General features: G+C 42.3%; 2 protein-coding genes and 1 non-coding gene across 3 annotated transcripts; 1 reads left to right on the forward strand and 2 right to left on the reverse strand.

Annotated features, from left to right (window-relative positions):
• Positions 1 to 327: 327 nt before the first annotated feature.
• On the reverse strand, positions 328 to 432 carry LOC129645182 (small nucleolar RNA U13). Its single transcript, XR_008711269.1, has one exon. It is a non-coding gene; the product is annotated as a small nucleolar RNA U13 (small nucleolar RNA).
• Positions 433 to 1,073: 641 nt separating this feature from the next.
• TTI2 (TELO2 interacting protein 2) lies at positions 1,074 to 14,388 on the forward strand. The gene is made up of 8 exons (XM_055567117.1): positions 1,074 to 1,832; positions 2,941 to 3,127; positions 3,717 to 3,809; positions 8,320 to 8,507; positions 8,581 to 8,724; positions 10,806 to 10,968; positions 11,817 to 12,000; positions 13,916 to 14,388. Exons 1-7 carry the CDS (start codon positions 1,186 to 1,188, stop codon positions 11,919 to 11,921), a joined length of 1,527 nt encoding a protein of 508 aa, XP_055423092.1. The 5' UTR covers positions 1,074 to 1,185; the 3' UTR covers positions 11,922 to 12,000; positions 13,916 to 14,388.
• On the reverse strand, positions 11,373 to 21,503 carry MAK16 (MAK16 homolog). The gene is made up of 10 exons (XM_055567118.1): positions 21,356 to 21,503; positions 19,050 to 19,099; positions 18,848 to 18,957; positions 18,678 to 18,742; positions 18,331 to 18,482; positions 17,554 to 17,608; positions 14,723 to 14,797; positions 13,884 to 13,997; positions 12,821 to 12,886; positions 11,373 to 12,650 (listed from the first exon to the last, which is right to left on the reverse strand). The coding sequence occupies exons 1-10, from the start codon at positions 21,368 to 21,370 to the stop codon at positions 12,459 to 12,461; spliced, it is 894 nt and encodes a 297-aa protein (XP_055423093.1). The 5' UTR covers positions 21,371 to 21,503; the 3' UTR covers positions 11,373 to 12,458.
• Between the last annotated feature and the right edge of the window lie 56 nt (positions 21,504 to 21,559).

The following is a 21,559-nucleotide window of genomic DNA, read 5'->3' on the forward strand; positions in this document are numbered from 1 at the left end:
AACGCGGGAACCAACCTTCACGCCGGGAACCCACTGAGTCAGTGGCCGGCTCTTTTCCAGCAACTTCGGGTGGCGGCCCCACCCCCACAGTCGCGAGAACACAGGCCGGCAAGCACGTCCTGACACCCTACCCTCGCGACCCCTCAACGTCCCCTGCGGGTGAGTTCCCCCACAGAACCGCGACTACACGCGCCAAACGGTTCTCAACATTTGACGTCAAACGAGAGTAAAAACAGTGCGCGCACTAAATATGTGAAAAACATCAACCACAAAAGTACAACTAGTTTATAAAACTTTCTTGTAATTATAAATGATCCTTTTAGTTCACGTCAGACGGGTAATGTGCCAGTGTCGTAACAAGGTTTGCGGGGAGGCACATATCACGCAACAGCGTGAACACCCAATCATCACGTTCATGAACTACAAAAGGATCAGCTTGGCTACCTGATTCAGGCGCTCCAGGAACGGGACCACTAGCTTTTCACGAAGGACGACAGGTGTAGGGCTTATTTATTTATACTTGCATATAAAATCTTGTGCATTTTATCTCCGTCACCGACATTCCGTGATATTTCTTTTGTTTCTACCTTAGTAGGCGGAAACAGAAAGAAAATATCTAGGGCGGTTATTCTCCATGCAAAACTCCTCCTCACGGCTCCACCCTTTTTGACCCTGGGACGCCATTGCTTTACGATCGTCCGTCGTGAAATGACGGAGCGTTGCTGCGGTAATGGCGGAAGCTAGCCTGCTTTGCGGCAACGACGTTGGCTGAGTCGGATCCTGACACGCCCAGGCGCGTCGCAAGGGCTTCAGGTAACAGTGGCCTTGCGAATGTCGTGCGTATAGAGTTTATTTCTTAAAACTCTTTTTTTTTTTTTAAGTCTTCAGAAAGGCAAGAGTAACTTACCCCTCCATTTTGGGAATCAGACTCTGTTACTTCCAGAGAGACCTCTTCCCCGCATCTTTTCCTTTATATCTTTACTCTTCTGCCGGTTAGACCGTCTCTCCCCGCGGTCCTCCTAGACGTCTCACCGTTTTATTTGAAAAAAAAAAAAAAAAAAAAAAAAAAAAAAAAAAATTTTTTTTTTTTCTGTGCTTTTCGAGAATCCCAGGCCCCGAAGTGATCTTTCCTCCCGCTCTGTAGCGGATCCCCGGCCACCTCCGTCCGCGTTCTCGGTCTGAGGGATGGAGCCTCACGGCCCTCGGGAATCCCCACCTTGGGAGGGTTCTTCCTTGCCCGGAGCATGGTCTTCCTCCGCCCTCGGGCAGGCCTTCTCCCAGATCTTGCACCAGTTTGCCGGCCAGGAATCCCGACGGGGCAAGGCCAGAAGTGCAGCTCTTGAGGACCTCGCTGCTCTGCTCGAAGCTAAAGAATGTGATCGGTTATTTGAAGGGAGTGACGCCTCGCTCCGTGGAATGCCTGAGATGCTGGGGCAGGTGGCAAAAGCCCTAGGGAAGTATGCAGCCCCTGCCGAGGAGCCGGAAGGGAGAGGTGACCGCCACCCCGACGTGGCGGAGAAAGCGGCGGCAGTTGCGTTACTGTTTCTTAAGCTCTTGAGGAAGGTCGAGGCCGCCAAGAATTCCTTGGTTTGCCCTGCATGGAAGACAAGCCTCCGTCCCTTGGCAGGACCCATCTATATTTTTGCAGTCACACACAGCTTGGAGCAACCGTGGACCAGCCCAAGATCTCAAGAGGTCGCTGGACAGGTGCTCGCCTTATTGCTTCAGGTCACTGAGTGTGGTTCTGTGGCTGGATTCCTCCACGGAGAAAATGAAGACGAGAAAGGGAGATTTACTGCGATCATGGGGCTTCTCAAACCCGATTTGAATAAGTGAGTACTCTTGCCAATAAAGGCCATCAACTTGAGCATCAGCCTAATATTTTAGAAGGCTAGAGCTCAAAGGAGTCTTGTTTTTTCATCACTAAGATGAGGGCGTTTAATAGCAGGTCTCTTAAGGCCCAGAAAGATTGTGATTTGCTATAAATGACATTAAGTAGGTAGTGGCAAATTCGACATTAGAACCCAGGTCTTCGGACTCGATTTTCCAGTCCTCCTGACGACTGCCCTGCAATTGGAAGTTCTGTCCCATTTATTTAGACTTAACTTTGTTTAGTTAGGTGGGGTTAGGGAGTTGGAGATTTAAAGATAAGGTTTAAATTTAAACTATTGAAACTCATCGCTGTTTATTAGATGTGGTAGTGATGTTTGGTGGCTCAGTGGTAAAGAATCCGCCTGCCAGTGCAGGAGACGCAGAAGACACAGGTTCGATCCCTGGGTGGAAAAGATCTGGAGAAGGAAATGTCAGCCAACTCCAGTTTTCTTGCCTAGGAAGTCCCATGGACAGAGGAACCTGGCAGGCTACAGTCCATGGGGTTGCAGAGTCGGACACAACAACTAAACAACAACAACAATGGAGTTAAAAGACACTTTTGAGGCAGTCTAGTGCTGGTTTTCATTGCTTTGGAATAGGACCAGTTTCATTGTTTGTAATATAAAGATAACATTACCTGTTAGACTGTATTTGAAGATTGGTTGAGTAATGTATATAAACTCACTTATAGGTTATAAATTGCTGTTTGAATGTTGAATCATTTGCTCCCTTATAGTAATAATAATAATGTTACTGAAGGCACTTCCTTTCCACCTCTCTCCCTTCTCAAGACTTTCTCACTGTAGCCACCACCACCATCACCACAGATTCTTTACATAGCTGTGGCTGTAACTGCCTACTTCTCCTTGGATATGCTTTAGGCCCAGAGCCCTGGGTAATAAATGTATTTAGTGTAAGTTCTGTAAGTTACTTTGATCCAAATCTTAAAAATGTATGTTATAACATCGAGTTATCTTATGTAGGACTTTTTTTTTCAAGTCCAAGAAAATACATTTGCGCTTCACCAGGACACCATGTCACTTAATGTGGTTTCACATTTCCATTTAGGGACTCCTGGAAGAATAACCCAGCCACCAAATATGTTTTCTCATGGACTCTGCAAAAGGTCCCTCGACCCTGGCTGAGCCAACATCTGGAAAGAATACTTCCTCCATCATTGCTCATCTCAGATGACTATCAGACTGAAAACAAAATCCTGGGTGTCCACTGCCTCCATCACATTGTGCTTAATGTGGTGAGTGACCTCTGCTCCCTGGCATGTGTATTGATGGCACAGACTGAGTCTTGGCCATTCCTCATTCACGATATCACCAATTTATTGTTGCTTGTATTTATATCTTTTATTAACTATTAATGCTGTTATGTGACTCAATTCAGTAATTTATATTTTTGCCTATATTTTCCTCTACCAACCTAGAAGCTTGTGAGGTGAAGTGAAAGTCTCTCAGTTGTGTCCAACTCTTTGTGATCCCGTACACCATAGCCTGCCAGGCTCCTCTGTCCACGGGATCTCCCAGGCAAGAATACAAGTAGCTTGTATCTCAGAGGTGATATATATAAGAAACACAGACCATTGTCAGACTGAAGAACCAGACTTTGACTAATTAACAACTGACTTTCAAGGAACAAAAAATTCAGAAGCTGAAAGGGATTATACCCAAATGTGTAAGCTATTACTCAAGGAAACTTTTTTGCTTCTGTGTATTATGAGCTTTTGAAATATACACAGAGTAGTGTAACCCACATACCATGTTCAGTCTCAAAATTTATCAACATTGTGCCAACCTTGGGAAGCTTTAATTGGGTAATTTGTCTGATTGCAGCCAGCTGCTGATTTGCTGCAGTACAACAGGGCTCAGGTCCTCTACCACGCCCTTTTCAACCACCTGTACGCACGGGAACACCACCTCATTCAGGTAATTGTAAGATTTGCTCATAACGGTAAGTCTACGCTTTCAAATTTGAGTAGAAGGTGGCATTATGTGAATAATAGTTGGTAGCATTTTTCTCTTCTTGGAAGGTGGGGATGATAACTGAGAGCCACTAACAAGTTGAAAATACAGGGATAGCTGGACTTCCCTGGTGGTACAGTGGTCAGGAGTCTGCCTGCCAATGCAGGGGACACAGGTTCGATCCCTCGCCCAGGAAGATCCCACATGCTGCAGAGCACCTAAGCCCCTGTGCCACAGTCCCTGAGCCTGCGCTCTAGAGCCTGTGGGCTGGAGCTACTGAAGCCAATGCACCTAGAGCCCGTGCTCTGCAACAAGAGAGCTCAGCCTCATTGAAAAGTGAGTTTGCTGCAACAAAGAGCAGTCTTGCAGTCTGCAACTAGAGAAAGCCCTTGAGCAGCAGCAAAGGTCCAGCACAGTCAAAAATAAATACATTTAAAAAAAGAAAATGGGGATAGCAAATGGCGAGTGAAAATAGCTTCATCTGGGTCAATTATATATCACTTGGGGGCAGTTTTATGTCTGAAACAGTTCTAGTTTCAAAAAATTATTTTTTGTAGTCTCACCTATTTATGAACAAGAGAGAAAGATGGGATCTTTCTTCCCTCTGCCTCCATTTTTTTTCTTTTTAGCCACATGGTTTTTAGGATCTTTGTTCCCCCTACCAGGGCTTAAACCCTGGCCCCAGCAGTGGAAGTGCAGAATCCTAACCACTGGACCACCAGGGAACTCCCGAGTAAGTTCTGTTTTTATTACGTGTCCTTCCTTCTGGGCTGCTTTTATATCAATACAGACACGGGGAACTCTTTGTATGTTGGGTAAGTGTCACTTGCTGTTTCATCCAGTACACTGAGTACCTATTGTGTGTAACCTATTATGTGTAACCACTGAGTTACCATTGTAGGTTCCAAGATTGAATGAGTCAGGCATTCTGGCTTTAAGAAATCCTTTGCAGACACATTTATGTAAATATATATACTGTAAATATAAATACAGTACAGAGTAATCTATTAAAAGAGGTTTGTATAAAATGCGGTAGGTGTTTAGCAATAGGCAGCTAACGAGGTTTGGTGGTATTGGGGTGTTTTTGAATGCAAAAGTAGGAAGTCAAGAAACACCTGGAGTAACAGGCAAATTTGGTCTTGGAATATGGAATGAAGCAGGGCAAAGACTAATAGAGTTTTGCCAAGAAAATGCACTGGTCATAACAAACACCCTTTTCCAACAACACAAGAGAAGACTCTATACATGGACATCACCAGATGGTCAACACTGAAATCAGATTGATTATATTCTTTGCAGCCAAAGATGGAGAAGCTCTATACAGTCAGCAAAAACAAGACCAGGAGCTGACTGTGGCTCAGACCATGAACTCCTTATTGCCAAATTCAGACTTAAATTGAAGAAAATAGGGAAAACCACTAGACCATTCAGGTATGACCTAAATCAAATCCCTTATGATTATACAGTGGAAGTAAGAAATAGATTTAAGGGACTAGATCTGATAGAGAGTGCCTGATGAACTATGGACGGAGGTTCGTGACATTGTAGAGGAGACAGGGATCAAGACCATCCCCATGGAAAAGAAATGCAAAAAAGCAAAATGGCTGTCTGGGGAGGCCTTACAAATAGTTGTGAAAAGAAGAGAAGTGAAAAGCAAAGGAGAAAAGGAAAGATATAAACATCTGAATGCAGAGTTCCAAAGAATAGCAAGAAGAGAGAAGAAAGCCTTCTTCAGTGATCAATGCAAAGAAATAGAGGAAAACAACAGAATGGGAAAGACTAGGGATCTCTTCAAGAAAAGCAGAGATACCAAAGGAACATTTCATGCAAAGATGAGCTCGATAAAGGACAGAAATGGTATGGACCTAACAGAAACAGAAGATATTAAGAAGAGATGGCAAGAATACACAGAAGAACTGTACAAAAAAGATCTTCACGACCCAGATAATCACGATGGTGTGATCACTGATCTAGAGCCAGACATCCTGGAATGTGAAGTCAAGTGGGCCTTAGAAAGCATCACTACGAACAAAGCTAGTGGAGGTGATGGAATTCCAGTTGAGCTATTCCAAATCCTGAAAGATGATGCTGTGAAAGTGCTGCACTCAATATGCCAGCAAATTTGGAAAACTCAGCAGTGGCCACAGGACTGGAAAAGGTCAGTTTTCATTCCAATCCCAAAGAAAGGCAATGCCAAAGAATGCTCAACTACTGCACAATTGCACTCATTTCACACGCTAGTAAAGTAATGCTCAAAATTCTCCAAGCCAGGCTTCAGCAATATGTGAACTGTGAACTTCCTGATGTTCAAGCTGGTTTTAGAAAAGGCAGAGGAACCAGAGATCAAATTGCCAACATCCGCTGGATCATGGAAAAAGCAAGAGTTCCAGAAAAACATCTATTTCTGCTATATTGACTATGCCAAAGCCTTTGACTGTGTGGATCACAATAAACTGTGGAAAATTCTGAAAGAGATGGGAATGCAGGTCAGGAAGCAACAGTTAGAACTGGACATGGAACAACAGACTGGTTCCAAATAGGAAAAGGAGTTCGTCAAGCCTGTATATTGTCATCCTGTTTATTTAACTTATATGCAGAGTGCATCATGAGAAATGCTGGACTGGAAGAAAGACAAGCTGGAATCAAGATTGCCGGGAGAAATATCAATAACCTCAGATATGCAGATGACACCACCCTTATGGCAGAAAGTGAAGAGGAACTCAAAAGCCTCTTGATGAAAGTGAAAGTGGAGAGTGAAAAAGTTGGCTTAAAGCTCAACATTCAGAAAACGAAGATCATGGCATCCGGTCCCACCACTTCATGGGAAATAGATGGGGAAACAGTAGAAACAGTGTCAGACTTTATTTTTCTGGGCTCCAAAATCACTACAGATGGTGACTGCAGCCATGAAATTAAAAGACGCTTACTCCTTGGAAGGAAAGTTATGACCAACCTAGATAGCATATTGAAAAGCAGAGACATTACTTTGCCAACAAAGGTTCGTCTAGTCAAGGCTATGGTTCTTCCGGTGGTCATGTATGGATGTGAGAGTTGGACTGAGAAGAAGGCTGAGCACCGAAGAATTGATGCTGAGCACCGAAGACTCTTGAGAGTCCCTTGGACTGCAAGGAGATCCAACCAGTCCATTCTGAAGCAGATCAGCCCTGGGATTTCTTTGGAAGGAATGATGCTAAAGCTGAAACTCCAGTCCTTTGGCCACTTCATGTGAAGAGTTGACTCACTGGAAAAGACTGTGATGCTGGGAGGGATTGGGGGCAAGAAGAGAAGGGGACGACAGAGGACGAGATGGCTGGATGGCATCCCTGTCGATGGACGTGATTCTCAGTGAACTCCGGGAGTTGGTGATGGACAGGCAGGCCTGGCGTGCTGCGATTCATGGGGTCGCAAAGAGTCGGACATGACTGAGCGACTGATCTGATCTGATCTGAAGAGGATCTGGTAAGGTGATATTTGCTTATAAAGAATGAATTAGAATTTCTGGGGGATATTGTGTGGGGAAGGGTGCCAAGACCATTCTGAAGTCAAGAAGTTACATAAAATTAGAGTTAGAAATAACCTTGTTTCTTATTTTAGGCCAGATATTCTCCCTCCTCCTACCTCAGCCTGCCCCTTTCTTTTTAAAATATTATTTTAGATTTTGAGAATCTAGGCTATCCTAAAAGACAGGAAGGTTAGGGCTCTTGGAATGGTGGTTAGAAAGTAAGAGAAACAAAGATCCCGGGAGAGCTAAAAGGGATTGCATGGACACTGAAACTTCAGAGAGGGAGGTCAAAAGTGGATACAAATAGAGTCATCTTAGATTCTGTTTGGGAGAGGTCTTATAGTAGATATTATACTTGTAACTATCAACTTAGGTATTTAGTGACAATAGACTGAGACTCCTAAATTCTGGATTAAAGTCTTGGCCCTGCTCCATTCTATAGATTAGCAAAGAACAGTCCTGCTGCTGCTGCTGCTAAGTCGCTTCAGTCGTGTCGAACTCAGTGCGACCCCACAGACAGCAGCCCACCAGGCTCCCCCGTCCCTGGGATTCTCCAGGCAAGAACACTGGAGTGGGTTGCCATTTCCTTCTCCAATGCATGAAAGTGAAAAGTGAAAGTCAAGTCGCTCAGTTGTGTCAGACTCTGCAACCCCATGGACTGCAGCCCACCAGGCTCCTCCGCCTATGGGATTCTCCAGGCAAGAGTACTGGAGTGGGGTGCCATTGCCTTCTCCGAAGAACAGTCCTAGGAGATTTTAACTTGAGACTGTCTGATGGAAATAAAGAATGTTTAAAAAGTTTGAAAATATAAAGTAATACATAACACGTAATGTATTATTATTACTAGCATCTTTTAGGATTCTATGACATGGACACTGAGGATGGTAGATGAGTGGAAGTTGCAAGAGAAATCATTGAGTGTTATGACTACCGACTGGTGAACTACAGCTCCTTTCTCTTACTTCCTCCTAGGCTGTGCTCCTGTGTCTGCTGGATTTATTCCCCATCCTGGAGAAAGCCCAGCACTGGAAGGGAGATGGGGCCCGACCCACCACTCACTGTGACGAGGTCCTGCAGTTGATCCTGACGCACATGGAGCCCGAGCACCGCCTTCTCTTACGCAGGACTTACGCGAGAAACCTACCAGCTTTTGTGAAAAGGTGAGTCTGAGCAGCTGGGTCTGGCCATACTCCTCAACTTCACTCTTCATCGCATCTTCTCTGTTGTCATTAGGTTGGGGATCTTAACTGTCCGGCACTTGAAAAGGCTGGAGCGAGTCATCATTGGTTACTTGGAGGTATATGATGGACCCGAGGAGGAGGCCAGATTGAAGACACTGGAAACCCTAAAACTTCTCCTGCAGTATACTTGGCCCAGGTATGACAGCCAGCAGTCAGGTGTGCTCAGGGGCAAAACTCCACCCATACTCCCTGCGGAACTTGCCCAGATGTATGTTCAGTACAAAGTATTAAGGACATGTTGTACAGATGGAATACCTTCCATTTTCCCGTACCAGTTGGACTTTAAACTGTGGAAGTGGCATTGACAAGAGATACACTCAGTTCCTTCAGGTGGACATCCTATAAGGCCTGTTAGAATCTTAAGGCTGTTGAGCAGTGCTACAGTAGACATACTTGACTTGGTTCACCCTTAGGTTTCTTAGGTCTCATTGAGAACAGAGCACTTCCAGCACATCATTGAACATGTGTGATCAGGAGAATGCTGATTTGGGATACCTTTGCTTAGCATTCCAGCTCTGGCTCAAGGGAGGTGTCTTGAACAGCAAGCTGGAACCCAAACACATTGAGTCTGCAAAAGGCTGTCTTGAAGGAAACGTTCAGTTCCTTAGTCGTGTCCGACTCTTTACAACCCCATGGACTGAAGCATCCCAGGCTTCCCTGTCATTTACTGTCTCCCATAGTTTGTTCAAACTCTTGTCTGTTGAATCAGTGATGCTATCTAACCATTTCATTCTCTGCCACCCCATGCTCCTTTTGCCTTCGGTCTTTCCCAGTATCAGGGCTTTTTCTAGTGAGTCTGAATGAAATAACAAGACTTAATTGGGCACGAGTCCCAGTATCTTAGCAACACCTATGTGTCTGTTCTGAACTGTATTCTCTCATCTCCTTATAATGTACTCCAGAATCACATTTGTACCCAGGTTGCATTTATTTACTTACTCTCTCCTCTGCTGAATTCTAAGCTCCAGGAAGATGGAAGATCACTTTAGGATACCGAGAACTCCAAAATTTACTCAGAACCTGTTTAGTCACTAAGTCGTGTCTGACTCTTTTGCAACCCCATGGACTGTAGCCTGCCAGGCTCCTCTGTCCATGGGATTTTCCAGGCAGGAATACTGGAGTGGGTTGCCATTTCCTTCTCCAGAGGATCTTCCCAACCCAGGGAATCCTCCTGAGCCAGGGACTGAACCCAAGGCTCCTGCATTGACAGGCGGATTCTCTACTACTGAGCCACCAGGGAAAGCCCAGTACCAAGTACATAGATATTTCAGAAGTGACTGGAATAGATGGATGAATGAAATTGAATCAATACTGATACTAAGTAGAAGTCAAGAAAATGTGGAGAGGTCAGAAAACAAATGTGAATATGGAGGGGGAGAGGTCTGGGGACTGACTGTGTTGAAAGAAGACAGGTGAAGTGCTGAATAGCACCCACGTTATTGGAAACCACTTAATGGTTTTCAGATCACGATGAAAGATGTAAACTTTTCTTCTCCCAGTCACATTTCTGCCCAGAAATGTGGTTTATTTTTATTTTCACACTACAGGTTAAAATTTTCAGCTTCCTTAGGGCTTTTTAGTTTTTTTTATTGTGGTTAAAAAATACATAAAATTTACCATTTTCAAGTGTATGATTCAGTGGCATTAAGCGCATTTACGATTTTATGTAATCATCATCATAAAAATGTTTAGAAAGGCAAAGCAGAAGTAAATAGAGACAGGGCCTAACTGGTGGTAATCTAGGATCTAGCATTAAAGTGACAGAAAAGTTAAATCAACACTGAATTCTCAGAAGCCAAGCTTATTTCCCTCACTGTATCTTTAACCTTCAGGCCTAAGACCACATCCAAGCTAAAGAACTGTGTGCCGTTTCCTGTTCTCTGGCCAAAAGTATAGGCCCCTGGTAGGGAGGGCCCAGTTCTCCCTTTTCAGGAGGGCTGTTTCCTAACAGTAAAACCACGAACTTCTGGAGGGCAACCAGGTGTTCTTGGGCAGGACAGCGTGTCAGGGTGTGTGGGCAGTGTGCTGTAGAGAAAATCAACAGGCTTGGAGTTCAGAAATCTGGAGTCTGGTCTCATTCTGCTTCCAGCTCTATGGTCTTAAACTTGGACTTCAGTTCCTTCCTTTATGAAATGAGGGCTTTCATATCCCAGGTGCCTTTTTCGGTTTTAATATCCTGATTCAGAGTATGAATACCATGTTTCTTCTTGATTCCAGAGTCTCCTGTAGACTTGTGGTCTTACTGAAGGCTCTGTTGAAACTGATATGTGATGTAGCAAGGGATTCAAGCCTCACACCTGAGTGTGTTAAGAGCGCCTTGTTAGAAGAGGCCACCGACTGCCTGATTCTCCTGGACCGCTGTGCTTCTGGACGGGTGAAGGTAAGGGACAGTCCACCGCTCGGTTTCGGTTAGGCCTCGACATCCTCAGGCCATTTCTGTGATAGTTTTGTGCCTGACCAAGTCTGTAATTGGACATGGAAGGTTCAAGTCTCTACCTCTGAGTCTTTTAGCCTTCAGCAGAGTTTGATCAATACCTTATTCTCCCTTTAAAGCTATTCAGAACTTTTTAGATGAAAAGGGAAGAGGATCAGTGGATGCTTCTGGAGCTAGGACAGAGAATGGGCAAAAAGATCATGATCAAGACTGCAAAATGGAAATTCTCTTCTAGTGGTCTGAATGAAGAGAGAAAGTTAAAATAATGGTCTGTCATCCACCAAGGAATAATTTAGGTAGAGTAAGTAATTCAGGTAACAGAGATGTTTCCAGTTTTTCAGAAGCAATGATGTTTTCCACATACTTTATTTATCCATTTGGGAATTCTTCCTTTGGTCTCATATTCCACAGAAGTTTACTTTTCCAAGCCATCGCATATAACAGCTGTGTGTCCACGTATACATAATTTATAAATCATTGTCTCAAAATCTTCAATTTACAGTTACAGGCAGCACAAAAAGAAATTAACATCCTAAAAATATTGAGGGATACTATATTCATCTTGGCTTTTTAACCTCAAGCAGTTTTCAAGCCCTAGATCTAATCTGCTTCATCCTGGCTGGTAGAAGGCTGCTGCTTCGTGAGCCAGGAGGACATTTCCAGTTCCCAGCGTTACACCAGTTCGTGAACTGCCCTAGTGTCATCAGTCCTTTCCTTCTTTGAGTCTGATACCAAGGAAGAACCACCAAGGTGAAGTAACAATCAAAACAAGCCTGTTTGGTTTCACGTTTCAGGGTCTCCTGGCTAAAATCCCCCGCAGCTGTGAAGACAGTCAGGTGGGGAACTGCATCCGAAGAGTGCAGCAGCTTTCTGAAGGAGCTCCCTGCGATGCAACTTAAGACTTGTATTACTTTCCTGAAGAGGAAAGGATTTTCTTTCTCTTCCAGTTGTTTTAAATGGAATTATTTCAGGCAAAAGGTATATTTATACTAAACATTATAACTTAGACCTTCTCTTGCCTTCTTTCTTTTTAACTCCCACAGAAGTAGGGAAAGGAGAATATGAACAAATGGAATCTGGACATTTCTAAATAAAGGGGTGGGGGAGGCCTGCAAGGGGGAGGATGCCAAGGAAACAGGGGTGAGTGGGTAACATTTAAATTTAGAAATATTTATACCCACAGACTCATCCCTTATGCTTCTTGGGCTCAAGCTGTTACTTCAGCACATGTCATGTAACAATGCTATAAAAATATTCACAATTTAGGCCTTTGTCCATTCCCTCCCAGATTTTTTGCCACACAAAACTAGCATAAATATTAAAAACACAAATATTGTGTTAAAAAATAAGATGAAGAGCAAAACCCAGAAGTGTTATGTGTTTAAGATGTAAAAAAGGAAAGTGTTCAGTCCTATTTACAAATGTCTGAAGGGAAATCACGTGGTTTTGGCCTTGGCCATGGGCTCTGTCTCATGCTCATACTCTATCTCTACGTAGGCTCTTTTCCTCCTCAAAGGCCCTTTCAGAGGTGTTTTGCCTTTGTGTTTGGCATCAAGGGTTTTTTCTTCTTCTTCACTGGAGGATTTATCATCCTGATCATCACTGCTGGCATCCAGTTTATCCATATCCTAACACGTGAAGGGGGAAAAAAAAGAAGACACTAGATTTATTCCCCAAACTCCTGTCTCTGTTCTATTTAGAACTACAATTAGATAATTTACCTATTCTGTGTGATCTGAACCTCCACCCCCCATTTTTGGTTGAAGCCAAAGGACAGTTTTTTACCCATGAACCTCACCTCAAAATCACTTATGTCACTCTCATCCACTTCATCATCTTCCACAAACTCTCTTTTTCCCACATCCTAAAATAAAACTAACCATTAGGTTCAAGATACATAATGAGAATTCAGCTTAGACATCTAGTTGTATTCTTTGATAAGTATATCAGTAACAAAAACACAATGAGAGAATGGTTACTAGGCAACCAAATCAACTTTTTTCTTTAGGGATATCAATTCTCATGCCTGATTTAAATCATCAGAGATAAAACAGCCTCATTTTAACCAGTTAAAATCAGTATATAGGAACAAACAATTCTTTATACATTCAACTAAAACTATTCATTTCAAATATTAAAAACTAGATTACTAATAGGAAAAGTATACCTGTGTCCCTATGTGAGTCTCCTGCAAATCAATTTGTTAAATCTGCCCTTTCCCAAAAATACTATCACTTAAGTACTTCCTGTATAGTAACAGTAAGATTAAACCCTTGGTAAATTTCAGTAGGTTCCTTAATGTTATGTTCCCTAAGGCAATAAGGACTCTTTGTCACCTTGCAGGAAAAATTTTAGAAGGCTACTAAGTAAGATTACGGAGAAGGCAATGGCACCCCACTCCAGTACTCTTTCCTGGAAAATCCCATGGACGGAGGAGCCTGTTAGGCTGCCATCCATGGGGTCGCTAAGAGTCGGACACGACTGAGCGACTTCCCTTTCACTTTTCACTTTCATGCATTGGAGAAGGAAATGGCAACCCACTCCAGTGTTCTTGCCTGGAGAATCCCAGGGACAGGGGAGCCTGGTGGGCTTCCATCTATGGGGTTGCACAGAGTCGGACATGACTGAAGCGACTTAGCAGCAGCAGCAGCAAGTAAGATTAAATTGTCAACATGTGGTTTATTGGCTGAACCTGGAGAACAAAGAAGCCACTACTGAAACAAATTAATAAAAAATGATAGGAAATGAGTGGCCAGCTAACTATTTTTTGGTTAGGGAACTGAAAATGATATTCTCTATTACATAAAAATAGACCTAATCCTACAGATTACTGCTTGACAGAGCAAAAACACAAAGCTTACTTCTTCATCTTCTTCATCATCTTTTTCCTCAGCATCCGAAGAGTCACTCTCTGCCTCCTGCTGTTCCAGGGCCTTGTCGAAGGCGTGGATGGGGAAGTTGTAGATGTCACCGTACTGAAGAAAAGAAACACGGGTCAGCTTTCGCCACGTTTGACCGTGTGCTTCAAGACCACTGTCCAACCAGCATATTATTTTTCTCAGTGATTAAGAACATTTAGTTTGATAAGTAATAGTACTATATTATATTCAAGCCTAGAGCCAGTGGTGTCTTTAAAAAACCCATATATGACATTTAAATAATCAGCAGTTAATACCAAACTGGTAACTTCTATCAAGGACGGACGCCAGATCAGTTAAAATTTAGTAGTATATAAAACTCATGGATTGAAACAAATGTAGTTTTACCAACAAAGGGGAAATAAGGTTTAAAAAGCATATTGTATTCATGTTGTATCTTTAAGTGACATTCATTTTTCAAAAGAGAATAAAAATTCATTTTAAAGAACCTTAAAAGACTAGGATGAATAAGCAGGAGGATCAAAGCTGTGTGGCTTTTTAGAGACCTGGAATTGCTGTGTTTGGAGGAGGAGTTGGGAATAATGGCAAAAAAGGAAAGGCCTCCAAACGGGTTAACTGCAGTAGTTTACATGCTTGCATTACAAGCCAGAGCTTGTACTTATTTTATAAAATGATACTTACTTTATTCCAGGAATAAAATCGAGGTAAGGCTCTTTCTAACATCTTTAAAAATAAATCCCATTTCCAACTAGTTCCATATCTCCTAGCATATTACCACCTAAAAAATAAAATCGGTACCCCAAAGTTTCTAGCTTTCTCACCGTATCCTGTTTCAGTCTCTCCAGCAACTCTTTTTCGATGGCATTGTCCAGCTGAGCAGCTATTAATGCCTTTTCCTATAAGAGAAAAAGAACAAACCCATTCACTTTATTAGTACTCATTGTTCAGCCTGTAGAAGGGAAGAAACCAAGTTTTTATGTGAAAGATGTAATCGCCTTTTCCCTCTTCCTGTAACAGGAACTTCTGCCTGTCTAACCAGATAGATATTTTTTTTCCTTTTCAAACCTTGGAAATCTTTCGACTTAAAAAATTCCTACGGTTTTATGAATAGATTTCTAAATTAAATTCTAAGAGTCTGATAAAGCAAACTGGTATATGAACACTTAAATATTTCAGAAAATTAGCAATCCTGAAGCAAGGCTATAAAAGCTGCAAAAAAGGAACAGCGACCGTCACTCATTTACATTTTCTAAAGCCATAGACACAACATGTTAGAAAAGAAGATAAAAAAATCTCTTCCTTCTCCTACTGTATAAATCAGGGAACTATATTAAACATCCTGTGATAAACCATAAAGAAAAAGAATATATGTGTAACTGAAGCACTGCTGTACAGCAGAAATTAACACAATACTGTAAATCAAATGTACTTGAACAAAATCTCTTCCTTTAGTGATTTCTTACAGGTGATGATACATGGTATCTCTGCCTTTACAAAACTGAAACATAAAAACCAAAATGTAGCCTCAATCTACCTTTTTCCCCAAAGACTGCATTAAGATGATAGTAGAAATCTCAGAGGATGTTAGCCTTACACTCTGAAGCTGTGTTAGAATGAATAGTGCATAGGATCAGTTACAGAGGGGATGGGGGCTCACAGAGCAGTGAAGAGGTTATTGTGATGTTCTACATTTTTCTCTAAAGTGGGTGCTTACACCTCAAAGGTGATCTACTGAGATGTAGGAAAGAAATGCTCAAAACTTCTGTAAATATTTTTTCTTTAAAATGCTACACAAAGAGTATGAAAGTGGTGATCTCATTCAGATTCTTGTAGCATACAGCTATTTGGTTAAGTTTGCTTGGTTACGTGGCTCTATAGATGATAGTGAATAGTTTGCAATAAGATAGGCAGTAGTTATATATGCTGGTTATTTAATGGTTTAGCACTTGAGTCTCAGAACTTAAAGAACCATGCATTTTTCTCACACACACACACACACACACACACACACACACATCGTTCAGATTTGTCAACATTTTCTAAGATAACAAATGGCTGTCAGTGGTATGTAATATAAAGAAGTTTTTAAAGTTTTGACAAGGAAGATGAAAACTCGCTAGCCACATTTAAACAAAGGTGTCTGCATAACTGGTGGTGGAGAATGAAAAGTGAACAGCAAGTACGAAATGCAGGCACTCAACAATACCCTCCTTTCGGTCTTTGAGCTCTATCACCTAATGACAGCCCTTAGAGGCAAATTTTACTTTGCTGAGAACCAGATCTTCACTACATCACAAACTATTATTTAAATATATCTACAGCACAAGTGTACATGTATAATAACATTTGCAAATAATATATTGGGGAGCAAATGTTCAAAAATTTTATTGATGGAGTGATCAAAAAAGTTTGGAGACCAATGACTCAGGCTTGAAATGCAGAACTCTATGTGATTAATGGAAGCAAAAGCATCAAGATTACTAAAGCTGTTTCTTGATAAGATATGACAAATGATGAGGTACGTGTTTGTGGATGTGGGGTAAGCAAAGCAAATACTTAAACTGACTGAAAATGTGAACTTGTCAGGAAGACCTAATTCCGGGTCTTAAAAGCGTAAGAATGTTCAGCCTGAGTGAGGTCCCATGAGGTTGACAGGGAGACTGCTCTTTTCCACAAAGGCTGGAATTTCCTGACTAGATCTTCCAGGGTTGGCATGATATTACCATCACTGTTGACTACTTCAGGAACAAAGCTGACTAGTTCAGAGAAACAAATAATCTCAATCCCTTACCAGCAATTTCAAAACCCCCAAAGCTCAATTTGGGCTTCTCTGATAGCTCAGGTGGTAAAGAATCCGCCGACAATGCGGGAGACCCTGGTTCGATTCCTGGATTGGGAAGTCCTCCTGCAGAAGGGATAGGCTACCCACTCCAGTATTCTTGGGCTTCCCAGGTGGCTCAGACGGTAAAGAATATGCCTGCAATGCAGGAGACCTAGGTTCGATCCATGGGTTGGGAAGATCCCCTGGAGGAGGAGACAGCAACCCACTCTAGTATTCTTGCCTAGAGAATCTCTATGGACAGGAGCCTGGCGGGCTACAGTCCACGGGGCCACAAAGAGTCGGACACAACTGAGTGACTAAGCACAGCACAGTGCTCAATTTAGAGGCCTAATACTACCTGGACTGGCGTGAGGCTACTTAAAAAAGTTTTTTTCAAAAAATTCTACCTACTATAAATTCATCTAGTGAAACACTGTTATATATCACTGTACAACTGCTAGTGTGTGTGACTAGAATACTCAAAATTAGCTGAGAGTAAAATGTAAAATATAAGATGGGCAAAACAGGATTCTAAATCTGAAATCCCTGACTCAAAAATTTCAGACAAGGAGCTATGGATCTCTGTTGAAGGTATTCTTCCTGTTTTGTATTACAAATGTCCCTGAAGCACCCACATTTTATACAGCTCTGAGAGTCATAATCTTCAGATACAGAATACCAGATACCGTATGCAGCTAACACTGTTGTCTGTTACCAGGGCGTGAACAGTTCACAGACAGTGGTGACTCAATGGTTCTCATGAGCCCTGCTTACACATCCCTACTCTTCAGTGAACGTGTAGACGTTGTGACTATCAGAACACTAAGTTACCTCTCTTCGTTTTTCCCTCCGCTCCACCTTCTTACTCAATGGAACAAGTTTCCTCCTATGGGAAATAAAACACATGATCAGAAAACACGTTCCTTTATTTAAAAAATGAGAAGAAAAAAGAACTGGAATTGATTTTGTAGGGCTCACCTCAATATAGCAAGATTATATACTAAAATATCCTCGATAATGCTATAAAGTCAAGCAATTTTACATATATTTGACAGACATGTTTCACATACATGGCTGTTTTTGTTTCTTTAGGCATTCTGAGATCTCTAAGGGCATTCACAATGCTGAAGATTAACGCTTCTGTGAACTACAAGAAAATAACTTTCTAGAGAAGTGACATCTCTAGCTTTCTCTGCAGGTCACAATGAGAAAGCATTAGGGCTGTCACTCCTTAAAGAAGGCATGCAATTAACTGTGTGGACTTCATACCACTTTTCAAAATTAGTTTTCAGTGAACCCAGAGTGAAGTTCTTAACATTCACTTTAAATTCTCTAGTTTTAGGATTCCCTCAGGGTTATAAAGACAATTTTCTGAAGCTGATTTTCAGACAGGAAGGGGATAATCAAATTGTACTATACGCTTTTAAAATCCTGCAAAAATCAAAGAGCACAATTTTAATTTGTGGTAAAACTGCTGCTGCTTAGCATGTTATTAAAAATTACCCAAAGCTGAACTTAAGAGAAAGCATTTCTAGAGGTTTCACCATCTCTCAGCTTTCATAATATGATGCATGCAAAGACACTTAAAAATGAATGATCAATACTTACTGTCGCTTAAGTGTAAGTTTTCGAATTCGAATTAGGTACTGGGTGATCTTGGTGAATCTCTGCTTACATTTGTGTCGAATGAAACGGGGCCAGTAAATTAGGTTTTCATCTATTTGCTCCAGTGCTTTCTCATAGTTTTTATGAAGCCGGACCTGTCGAACAGATTAATGGAAGCATGATGAACAAGGATAAATGATCAGGTCTTCACTGTTACTGACACCCATGTGGCCTCTTAGAGGCCTTAAACTCCAGGAGTTTAAGATAGATGTGGTCAAGGAAGGGAGAAAAACATGTGGCCTTTTTGCTGTTGATCAACGGTCATGGTAAAATAATACCCCAAGTCTTACCCGTTCCCAGAGACGCCTGGGGAAAGCTGCTCGTTCTATAACCTTCATATACAAGTAGCATTGTCCTGCAGGATACAGTAAATACTTCTATTATTATTTGCAGAGACACTAAAGAACATCCTTTTAAAAGCTGCTGAGTACTTCCCATGAAGTTAAACCTGAGGAGTTACCTTTCTCCTCTTTGATAGTGGCATACTGACTGTTTGCCAGGGGGCAGGATGACCGATTACACAGTCCAGTCAGGCTGTATTCATTTCTGCAGAAACTCTGAGTCTTGGTTCTAGAATAAGAGGGAACGAACCAAAATTATAAGATGGGTTACCAAGAGGGCAACTGAAAGAATCTCTGTTCAAGCTGAAAATCTAGACTCACCTTATTTTGAAGGAACAAAATTGCTTGTTTCCTAGTGTATCCCAGATAACCTGTAAGACAAAAGTAAAATCCATTGCAATTGCTCTCACCTAACAGACGCCACATTAATCCAAGAAAACAATGCCCTAGGGCAGCACCCTGCTTTACTGAGAAAGTCTCTGAGGAATGAGGACAAAGTGCTTTGTAAAATAGTCTGATTTATTTGTTATTTTACACAAATAACAGATTCTTACAGGAAAAGTAAATACAAATTTAACAATAACCATAACCTTACTGCCCAGAGATATAATTTCATTAGTATTTTATAAATAGTTGTATGTTATACCAACTAATATGCCTACATGGATATTTTGAACAATATGAGTTTGTAGTATGTATATATAAACTATATTATATATATATATATAATAGTAACTTTCCTTTTTTACTTAATATGTTCATTATCTATTGTGAAAGGCTGCACAGTACTAGGTTTTTAGATATACATTCCATGATTTTATCTCATTGAGGACAAGGAAAATCATCTACTATCTTCCACTAACTCTTGTGCTCTATATTCATTCGGCATTTAATGTACACTTAGTAGTTACGTAAGACACTAACACTTCAAAGTCCTGACACACAGGAGGTACTCAAGCACATGCTGAATGAAGGAAGGTACAGTCCTTAAAGAGTGTTCTCTATCTAGTTAGAAAGATACAAAACATCGGGAAGCAGTAGTTGCTAAATACCACAACAGAGGTGTATAAGCGCCTGAGAACCTTTGAGTGAGCCACCTTCAGGAGTTGCGAAAGGGCTCTAGAGAAGTTAAAGGGAAAAACACAAAGAACTGTTAAAGAACGAAACATTTTTGGAACCTTATGGGACCTGTTTGGTGAGGGACGGTAGGAAACAGGTACGAGGAAATGAAATTGGAAAAGCAGGAGCTAATTCTGGCTTGTGGTTTTAAATATCATCTCAAAGCTGATGACTCCCAAACTGTCATCTCCTAGTCAGACTTCTAAGCACCAGATTCGTATATACATCCAGCTGCTTACTTGACATTTCTGCCTGAAAGGCCTCGAACACATTAGCAGGTCCAAATGGAGGTTCCAATTCCACGCCTCTCAAAAGAATACCTTCCCTAGTCTTCCCCACATCCATAAACAGAATCACCACTGAACAGCCTGTTCAAATCCAAAAGCCCCTTGATTTCTTCCCTCTCCTCATCACACCATAACCAAGTCTTGCCAGTTACACTGATACAACAGATCTCAAATCCATCCACTTCTTTTCATGACCAGTACTACCTTAGTGGAACCTACTTTCATCACGCTGTAGTCTCCTTGCTTTCATTCTTTCTCTCCTTTCATAGGACAGAAATGTTCACAAATGCAAGTCAGATGTCATGTCACTTTAAAACCTTTAAAACACCTCCTTCAAGACCTCTACATGATCTTGTCCCTCAAAGACACCCAGCTTCACTACCTTTCTTCCCTTGACTCCTGTAACACAGTCACACGAATGTCCCTTCCCACATTCCTTTCTTACCTCCAGATCTTTGTACTATATTGTTCTATGGCCTGGATTGATTACTTTTCTTCTCATCTTTCAGATCTCGGCTTAGATACCTTCTATTCAGAGAAATCTCTGATCCGAAGTGGTCTCTCATCACTCTATCACCCCGGTGTTTCTTTCACAGCAGTACTACACATTTCAATTGTATTTAATTCGTTCACGTGTTTACTGTCTCCCCTGCCAGAACTCCAGGAAAGCAGAGGTCTTTTGCATGGCTTAATAACAACCAAATTGCCAGTAATTACTACAACGCCTGGCACGCTGTAGGCGCTTGAGTATATTCCATACAAATAATGAATGAACCTAGGATGCTTCCAAAATTATGACGCGGGCAGAGAGTGGAGCAAAGGTAAAGGAAAAACCTAACACAGGGAAAGCAGGCTGAAGAGTAACGCGCACGTGGATGAAAAGCACGCTTAACTTGAGTGCCTAAAGCTCACCATACCGTCCCCCACGCCGGCACCCACCCCTCGCCCCGCCGCCTCCTAAATTCCGAGGGACCACATGCAAAAGCCTCCCTTGCGAGGCATCAAGGGCCGTTTACACCGAACCCGGGGACTGAGGTGGCGGTGAGCGGTCCCCTTAACCCCGAAGGACCCGGGTAGACACGTGAGAGCCATACGCTCGGAAATCAGGGCTCTGGAGGCCTCGCTTCCGGAGCCCCACGAGGCTGACGGGTGGCTCTTGAGTCTCCTAAAGCAGGTGAGACACCCTGTGCAAAACCTGGGTGGCAGAGCATCAGGACTCACATCGTCCGACTGCATCTCGTCAGCAGTTCACCAGGTAGAGCCGGATCAATTGAAGGGAGCCGCCATGCTGCTTCCGGAGAATCACTTCCGCGAAGCCCAGTCTCGCCTATCGCGAGAGTTCTGATTTCACGGCCTTGCAACAGCGGCTCCTGGTGGTCTGAGGTTCACGCTCGCCGCCAGTCCCCGGACTGTCCCCACACGCTC

This window comes from Bubalus kerabau, chromosome 2, assembly GCF_029407905.1.
Source record: "Bubalus kerabau isolate K-KA32 ecotype Philippines breed swamp buffalo chromosome 2, PCC_UOA_SB_1v2, whole genome shotgun sequence".
NCBI classification, from domain to species: Eukaryota; Metazoa; Chordata; class Mammalia; order Artiodactyla; family Bovidae; genus Bubalus; species Bubalus kerabau.